Source organism: Cebus imitator, unplaced genomic scaffold (assembly GCF_001604975.1).
Source record: "Cebus imitator isolate Cc_AM_T3 unplaced genomic scaffold, Cebus_imitator-1.0 Scaffold375, whole genome shotgun sequence".
Taxonomy (NCBI): Eukaryota; Metazoa; Chordata; class Mammalia; order Primates; family Cebidae; genus Cebus; species Cebus imitator.
The window spans coordinates 840,604-849,915 of NW_016107690.1; the positions used below are offsets into that span (position 1 = coordinate 840,604).

Below are 9,312 nucleotides of genomic sequence, written 5' to 3' on the forward strand. Positions count from 1 at the left end.
GATCTCTCCGTGTTGGTCAGGCTGGTCTCGGACTCCTGACCTCAGGTGATCTGCCTGCCTCAGCCTCTCAAAGTGCTGGGATTATAGGGGTGAGCCACCGAGCGTGGTCTTTTTTTTTTTTTTAAGAGATAGAATTTCACTTTGTTACCCATCTGGAGTGGCATGGTCATGGCTCACTGCAGCCTCAACCTCCTGACCTCAGGTGATCCTCCCACCTCAGCCTCGTGAGTAGCGGGGACTGCAGGCGTTTGCCACCACGCCTAGGTAATTTTTTGTATATTTAGTAGAGATGGGGTTTCATCATGTTGCCCAGGCTGGTCTCAAACTCCTGGACTCAAGCAATCCACCTGCCTCGGGCTCCCAAAGTGATGGGATGACAGGCGCGAGCCTCCGCACCCAGCCTAATGCCAGCACATCAAGAAGCCCCATCCCCATCGGCAGTCACTCCTCACCCCTCCCCCTGCCCTGGCACCCACACATCCCCTCCCTGTCTCTGTGGCTTGGCCTGTCCTGGACATTTCATAGAAATGGGATCACACAGTGTGGCTTTTTGTGTCTGGCGTCTCTCGCTGTGTGGGATGTCCTCAAGGTGTATCTGAGCTGTGGCCGGCGTTAGAGCCTCGCTCCTGTTCACGGCTGAGTCGTAGTCTATTGTGACATCTGCCTTTTCCTTTTTCCAAACAGTTCAGTCCGTGATTTTTAGTATTTTCACTATTTATAGCAGTCACTCCCCTGCCTCTCCAGCCTCTGGCTGGAGAGTAAAGATTTTTGACTTTTGGCCATGTGGTCTCTGCTGTAGTTACTCAGCTCTGCCAAGGCAGGGTGGGAGCTGCCACAGGACATATACAAAGGCGTGCCCGTGGCTGTGTGCCAATAAAACTTTATTCAAAAGAAGAGGGGGCCAGAGGGCTGGTGTTTGCTGCCCCTGGCCGTAATGACTGCTTTGATTTGGGTTTGCCTCTGTGTGTGTGTGACTGTGTCCTTGTAAGGAACTAAATGATTTATCACTAGAACATGAGGTCGTAAGAAGTATTTGAGGCTTCCTGCAATTCACCCCCCTTCATCCCAATGGCAGCCACGGGAGGCGGAGAATTTTTGTTTTGCTTTGTTGAGATGAAGTATTGCTCTGTCTCCCAGGCTGGAGTGCAGTGGCGCGATCTTGGCTCACTGCAGCCTCCGCCTCCCAGGTTCAAGCAATTCTCGTGCCTCAGCCTACTAAGTAGCTGGGATTACAGGCATGTGCCACCACGCCCGGCTAATTTTTGTATTTTAGTAGAGATGAGGTTTCACCACGTGGTTCAGGCTGGTCTCGAACTCCTGACCTCAGGTGATCCACCTGCCTTGGCCTCCCAAAGTGCTGGGATTATAGGCCGGAGCCACCGTGCCCGGCCAAGGTGGAGCTGTCTTATCAGTCCCAGTTGGGAGGTGGGGAAATGGACGGCTACTGTGTGAGTGTCCGACTCAGCTCCCGACCTGTGGTTACGCCACGTCTACGTCTATCTGTGAGTGTGACCCTATGGCCTGTCTGGGAGTCTCTCTTGCATGACTTTTTCTTCTCTAGAGGGAGGGTCTTGCTGTCACACAGGTTGCATGCAGTGACGAGATCACAGCTCACAAAAGCCTCGAACTTCTGGCCTCAAGCAATCCTCCTGCCTCAGCCTCCCGGGTGGCTGGGACTACAGGTGCATGCCACCACAGCTGGCCTCTCTCAGGTGACTTTGGTGGGGCCCTCTCAGCTCTGGGGATGCGTGAGGCCCTGGCTCCAGTCTGAGCATTGGCCTCACGGTCTGTGAAATGGGGTAGCCTGACCCTCAGGGTGCTGGGGAGGCTGCCTGCTGTGTGCTCAGCTGCAGGCTGTGGCCTCATTGGCAATTTCTTCTTTTTTTTTTTCTTTTTTTGATGAAATCTTGCTCTGTCTCCCAGGCTGGAGTGCAATGGCATGATCTTGGCTCACTGCAACCTCTGCTTCCTGGGCTCAATCGAATTTCCTGCCTCAGCCTCCCGAGTAGCTGGGATTACAGGCACATGCCACCACACCTGGCTAATTTTTGTATTTTTAGTAGAGATGGGGTTTCACCATGGTGGCCAAGCTGATCTCAAACTCCTGACCACAGGTGATCCGCCTTCCTTGGCCTCCCAAAGGGCTGGGATTCCAGGCATGAGCCACCGCACCTGGCCTCACTGGCAGCTTCTGATCCTGTCTATCAGTCAGTGTCTAGGGTTGGAATGCAGGGATTGGACTGAGATGGGGGATGAGGAGAGTGAGGTGAAGGGTAAGCCCCAGGCCGCAGCCTCTCCTTATACAGAGGAGGAAACTGAGGCCCAAAGGGACTGAGAACAACCTCTCGGCAGGGCTGGGACCAGGTCTGGGGCGCTCTCCGGGCACCTCTATGTTTTTTTCCCACCTAGAAATCTACAGCAATGGGACTCATGGTCAGACATCCAGTGGGACTTCCCTGGCTGTGAGAGCCCTGATCGGAGGGCCCTGCCACCCCTCCCCACCGGGGCCCCGTGGCGCTCACCGCTGTGCACGGCGATGACGGGCCGGTGGTGCTGGGTGAAGCTGGAGAGTCGGGGAGAGTCCTGCGGGGACGGGCTGTTGAACGGCGACTTGTCCATCTCTGTCTTCTTCACCGGGGATGAGATGCCTGTGGAGGGGATGGGATGAGAGTGTCACAGACCGGTCCCACCCCAGGAGCTCTGGACTTTCCCCAAAGCCAGCCTCCAAAGGGGCAGGAAGCCCCATCACCCTGCCTCCTCTTCCCCCAGGATCTGGAGGGGGAGAGGCTGCGAGCTCATGACACAGAGGAGCACACGGAGGCTCAGAGCAGAGAAGGGGCTGACCAGGGCGGCGTGGCTGGGGATGGAGAGCCGGGTGCCAGCCCGTGGCCTGGGGCCTCACAGCCCGGCCCTCGCCTACTCTCCTTCCAGAGAAACGGGAAGGCTCAGGGCTCCCCCCATCACCTGGGGGTCACTTGCGCCCTAGAGGAGGCGGCGGGGAGGGCGGCAAGGGTCAGGTCGGAAGCCCAGTTAGACCCTGACCGGCAAAAGGTGCACAGACAAGCTCAGCTCAGCGTTCCCTCGTCCACAAAGGAGGAAGAAGGAACAGAGCCTCCCTGGGGCTGAAGTGAGATGCAGCCACCCTCTGCTGTCACTTGTTGGAATCACTCTGCAGACGGGGGCCTCACTACCTTCCCAGGCTGCCTGGAACTCAAACCCCGACAGCTCCCAGCTCCGCCCCTCACACCTTCCTCAGTGAATCAATGAATGAAGAAACAGATGGAGGCCAGGCACGGTGGCTCATGCCTGCAATTCCAGAGCTTTGGGAGGTCGGGGCGGGCAGATCATTTGAGGCCAGGAGTTCAAGACCAGCCCGGCCAACATGGCGAAACCCCGTCTCCACTAAAAATACAAAAATTAGGCGGGCTTGGTAGCAGGTGCCTGCTATCTCAGCTACTTGGGAGGCTGAGGCAGGAGAATCACTTGAGCCTGGGAGGTGGAGGCTGCAGTGAGCCGAGATCGCACCGCTACATTCCAGCCTGGGCGACAGTGTGAAACTCCATCTCAAACACAAAAAAATATTTGGGTAGCCTGTAATCCCAGCACGTTGGGAGGCCGAGGTGGATGGATCACCTGAGGTCAGGAGTTCAAGACCAGCCTGGTCAACATGATGAAACGCTGTTTCTACTAAAAATACAAAAATTAGCTGGGCGCAGTGGTGCACGCCAGTAATTCCAGCTACTCGGGAGGCTGAGGCAGGGGAATCACTTGAACCCGGGAGGCAGAGGTTGCAGTGGGCAGAGATTGCACCATTACACTCCAGCCTGGGCAATAAGAGAGAAACTGAAACTCTGTCTTAAAAACAAACAAACAGCTGATGGAGGGACTCAGGTGGGCTCACCCACTAAACATGGGTTTCCCTCCCCATCCAGACATCCCCCTGGAAGGCTCCTGGGTGTGAGGGAAGCAGCTGGTCTAGGGTTCAAACCCCAGCTGGCCGTGGAGGCTGTGCGACCTGGGTGAGCCGCGACGTCCACCCCTTTTCAGAAAACGGGATTCTGTGAAGCTCTGGAATTTCCGCCCGGCGCAGTGTGGGAATGGCGCTTGTGAGGACTGGCCCAGGCTGCCTGAGTGGGTGAAGCCCACAACTGTCCTGGATCCTTGGGCATCGGGTATTCTCCGAGGATGCCTTCAGCCCCACTACTCGGAGGAAACGTCAACTGCCCCGCTCAAAGAATGTTACGGCAGGAGCCGCAGCTGCTGCTATTAGGGGTGAGTGGGGGGATGACAGGGCACCCCTTCACACTTCACCCCCGTCTTCAAAATGAAGCGAGAACACGGAGCCCCAGACAGGGCCACTTGGGGTATTTCGAGGAGGCTGGGGTGGAGTCTGGCTCTGGAGCTGAAATGCCTGGGCCTCCCGGGGATGGGTGGTGCCTTTTTTTTCTCTTTTTTATTTTTGAGATGGAGTCTTGCTCTGTCACCCAGGCTGGAGTGCAGTAGCGCAATCTCAGCTCACCCCGACCTCCGCTTCCTGGGTTCAAGCAATTCTCCTGCCTCAGTCTCCCGAGTAGCTGGGATTACAGGCTCCCACCAATGCATCTAATTTTTCTATTTTTAGTAGAGATGGGGTTTCACCATCTTGGCCAGGCTGGTCTCCAACGCCTGACGTCGTGATCCACCACGCTTAGTGCTTTTTTTTTTTTTTTTTGAGTCTTAATTTGTGGCCCAGGCTGGAGTACAGTGGCGTGATCTCGGCTCACTGCAACCTCCTTCTCCCAGGTAGCTGGGATTATAGGCACCCACCGGCCCGGCTAATTTTTGTATTTTTAGTAGAGACGGGTTTCACCATGCTGGCTGGGCTGGTCTAGAACTCCTGGCCTCAAGTGATCCACCTACCTCCGCCTCCCAAAGCATTGGGGTTACAGGCGTGAGCGACTGCACCTGGCCAATTTATGTGTCGCCAGGCTGGAGGGCAGAGGCACGATCATGGCTTACTGCAGCCTCAACCTCTGGGGCTTAAGTGATGTTCCCACCTCAGCCTCCCAGATAGGTAAGTGAGATCACAAGCATGTACCATCAGGCCCAGGTAATTTTTTTTTTTTTTTTTAGAGATGGGGTCTTGCTATGTTGCCCAGGCTGGTCTCAAACTCCTGGGCTCAAGGGATCCTCCTAGCTTGGTCTCTCAAAGTGCTGGGATTACAGGCTTGAGCCACAGCACCTGGCCCCAGGGAAGCTTTTTCAAGTAAGGACTAAGGATCACATCTTGCCTGGACAATGCTGTGTCCTGGGCCCTACCAGATCCCTAGGAATGGAATCTCAGGGTGGTGTGCCCTGGAGAGCCACGTTTTTAGGAATGATTCTTAAGTTCCTTGTAACGTAAAACATGGACTGAGACCGTCCAAACAAGGTGGTAATTTAGCTTCCCTCTGACCTGGCCCTGGGAGCACCCTCCCTCCAGGCTGTCTCAGATTAGCCCTGTGGACACTAGGGCCGGATCGTTCTCTGGGGTGAGGCCCTCCTGGGCACTGCAGGGTGCAAAGCAGCGTCCCTGCCTCCACCCACTCCATGCCAGGGGCACCGCCAGTTATAACAACCACAGATGTCTCCAGACATCACCAAAAGTACCCTGGGGCAGAATCACCCCTGGGTGAGACCCCCTGGGTTAGGGGATTCCACAGACCCTCCCGGAGACCGTATCCCATGATCCTCTGCCCTACTGAGGCCCCAGGAGCCTGCACACATTGAAATCCAAACCCTGAGTGGGAGGGAGAGAGGAGGAGAGTCCCAGGAGCTGGGCCCCCCTGGTTTCCACTGTCCGCCCCATTGGGAGCTTCCAAATTATTTTCCAAATAATTCATACAGGATTTTTCAGTCTCAACACTGCTGATGCGGGGGGCCAGATCAGTCTCTGTCGGGAGCTGTCCTGGGCACTGCAGGGTGCTGAGCAGCATCCCTGGCCTCCTCCCACCCCATGCCAGGAGTACCCCTCAGTGGTGACAACCAGGGATGTCCCCACATGTCACCCGGTGTCCCTATGCCTTGGGTTCCCTGCCAATGGTTCCACAGGCACCTGCAGGCATCTTGAGGCACCCCCTTGCCAGCCTGTCCCCACCACCTCTGTCCTCCCAGCATTGCTGCGTCCTTCCCCAAATGGGGCCACCACGCAGGGAACTTCCGTTCTCTCTGATGGCTGCAGCCCAGGGGGAACCCAGATCCTGGACCCAGCCACGGGGGATGTGTAGCTCCTCCAATGCTTTTTGGTTCCGGAACCAGCTGTCCCCATGACCCTGCACACATCATGCTGTGTGGGGGCAAAGGTGTCACCGGGACACATCCCAGAAGCGGGTCAGCAGGGCCGAGGCCCCGGGAACACCCGGCTCTGGAGGGGACTGGCACCCAGGACACCCACACAGGGGCCAGGAAGGGTGACGCCTCCACTCATGCCTGGCCTGTGAACACTCACGGGGGAACACTCATAAGCCCGGGCATGGAGGCTGAGCCGACCAGAGTGGCCCCACTACCTGGAAGGATGCCAAGAAGTCTGTGGCCAAGCTGGGCCCCAGCAGCCAGGCCTGGGAGTTTTCCAAGGCAGGAGGATGTGGGAGGACTGTGGGTGGCCTGGAGCCAGGGAGGCCAGGCTGGTCCTGCCGGCACGTGTGTGCGTGTGTGTGTACACCTGTGCACGTGTGTGTATGTCTGGGCACATGTCTACGTGAGTGTGCGCATGTATGCATGCCTATATGTGCGCATGAATACATGCACATGTGCATGTCTGTGTGTATGCCTGCACACGTGTGCATGTGCACAGCTGCATGCATGCATGCCTGTACACGTGTGTATGCCTGTGAGTGTATGTGCATGTGAGCACGCCGGTGCACTGTGTGCATGCACACATGTGTGTATGCCTGCACAGGCATGTTTACACTTATGCATGTGTGCACGTCTGTGCATGTGTCTACGTATGTGTGCGCATGCGTGCGTGTGCATGTGAATACATGGATGCATGTTTATGCCGGCACGTGCATGTTCATGTCTGTGTATCTGTGCATGCTTGTGTGTGCACATGTGTGCAAGCATGCATGCATTTATGTGTGTGCATGCCTGTGCACGTGTGTGGATGTGTGTGAGATTATGCACACGTGTGCGCGTGTGTGGAGGGCTGGCAGCTCCCTGCAGGCGCAGGGCCATGGCGGGAATGAGGTTGGGGCTGTCAGACGCTCACTTAGGAGGATTTCCTAGAACAGCTTGTTCTGGATGGAAATAGTCTGCCCCAGACTCCACCCCCCGCCACCACATCCCTGCAGACACCACTAGCGCTTCCTGAGATGGGGCCTGCGGGAGCCAGGGCAGGGCAGGAGGGAGGGGGGTGCAGCCCAAGCACCAAGACAATGAACAAGCGTGCATGTTCCCGGCAGGCTCTGACTCCGCGCCCCGCCTCCACGCATCCTCCATCTGTTCAGCAAGCATGCTGGGGACCCCCGTGGGGCCCCGCCGTCTGATGCACGCGATGCCCGCCAGTCCCCGTCCCGGCACACACCTCCCTGCTCAGCAGTGGGCCTGTGCGTCCCCCGTCCATCTCAGTGGTCATCTTTCCACTGAGGGGACACGTGGATGTATCCACACGCCTCCTCGCATCCTGCACGGCCTCGGCCTTGTCTCAGAATAGCGACTCCAAGGAGCACGCAGGCCTGCGGCCATCCAAGCTTCTTCCTGTCTGTTTAACAAACATGCCCAACTGACCTCCTCTCTGTATTTAACAAAAGGCCCGCATCACCCAGCCGTCTGCTCAACAAACAAGCCCATCTCCCACTGAAAATGCCCACTCCCCCGGGGACCGAGTCTCACTCATGCTGGGTCTCCAGGGTCCAGGGTCAGGAGGGGGCCCCACACAGGGCATGTGGAGTGGACAGAGGCACCAATGCAGGGCAGGGACCTGCCGCGGACGGCAGTGACCACTAGGCGTTGACAGTGCACTAAGGTCTCCTCTGGGTCCTGCGGACATTTGGGACGGGATCGTTCTCTGGGGTGGGGCCATCCTGGGCACTGCAGGGTGCTGAGTGGCATCCCTGGCCTCCACCTATTCCATGCCAGGAGCACCCTGCAGTCACGACAACCACAAATGTCCCCAAATGTCACCCAGTGTCCCCTGCGGGCAGGATCAGTCCTAGGTAGAACCCCCTGGCTTAGAGGATTCCACAGACCCCCAAGAGACTCTGTGTCCCATGATCCTCTACCCTGCTGAGGTCCCAGGAGGCTGCACACATTGAAATCCCACCCTGAGTGGGAAGGAGAGAAGAGGGAAATCCCAGGAGTTAGGGTCCCCCGGTTTATACCGCCTGCCCCACCGGGAGTTTATTCTGGTGTCTGGTGTGAGCAGGGGACAGACTTAATTTTTCTGCTGTTTTTTGAGACAGGGTCTTGCTCTGTTGCCAAGGCTGGTGTGCAGTGGTGCAGTCACAGCTCACTGCAGCTTTGGTCTCCTGGGCTCAAGCGATCCTCCTGCCTCGGCCTCCCAGAGTGCTGGGATTAAAGGCGTGACCCTCCACACCCAGCCTCGATTTTTTTCCATGCAATTACCACATAATAAACACAGGTTTCTCAGCTTCAGCACTGGAGACACTGGGGCTGCCTTGTTCTTTGGAGCGGGGTCGTCCTGGGCACTGCACGGTGCTGAGCAGTGTCCCTGGCCTTCACCCACTCCATGTCAAGAGCACCCCCAGTTGTGACAACCACAGATGTCCCCAGACACTGCCCAGTGTCCCTGGGGGTATGGCAGCGTCGCCCCGGGTGAGGACCGTCTGTGAAGGCACAAGCCTCCTCGTGCACTGTGGTCCTCACAGCTGCCTCGTGAAGAGCTTACAGGAGCTGTGCCTATTTCACAGAAGCCGGATGGGGGCAGACACTCGCCTAAGGCCATGGAGCGAAGAGGGGGCGTGGGGATGGAGCTGGAACCTAACTGTCCCTCCCCAGGCCACCCTCCACTAGCCTCCACCCTGGGGTAGAAAAAGGGATGGGCAGGCCAGGCTCGGTGGCTCACGCCTGTCATCCCTGCACTGTGGGAGGCCGAGGTGGGAGGATCCCTTGAGGTCAGGAGTCTGAGACCAGCCTGGCCACCATGGTGAAACTCCGCCTCTCCTAAAAACACAAAAATTAGCCAGGGTTGGTGGTGGGCACCTGTAATCTCAGTCCCAGCTACTTGGGAGGCTGGGGTGGGAGAATGGCTTGAACCTGGAAGGCGGAGGCTGCAGTGAGCTGAGATTGTGCCATTGTACTCCAGCCTGGGCAAGAGGGCCAGCCTCTGCCTCAAAA

The 9,312-nt window shown here is 57.3% G+C and overlaps 1 protein-coding gene across 7 annotated transcripts in view; it reads right to left on the reverse strand.

Annotated features, from left to right (window-relative positions):
* The window catches only part of NFIC (nuclear factor I C), a 101,253-nt gene that overhangs the window by 12,406 nt on the left and 79,535 nt on the right, over positions 1–9,312 (reverse strand). For all 7 annotated transcript variants that reach the window (XM_017507437.2, XM_017507435.2, XM_017507434.2 and 4 more), the window contains exon 7: positions 2,523–2,648. In XM_017507437.2, the coding sequence (XP_017362926.1) occupies positions 2,523–2,648 (126 nt within the window). The remainder of the gene's footprint in view (positions 1–2,522; positions 2,649–9,312) is intronic.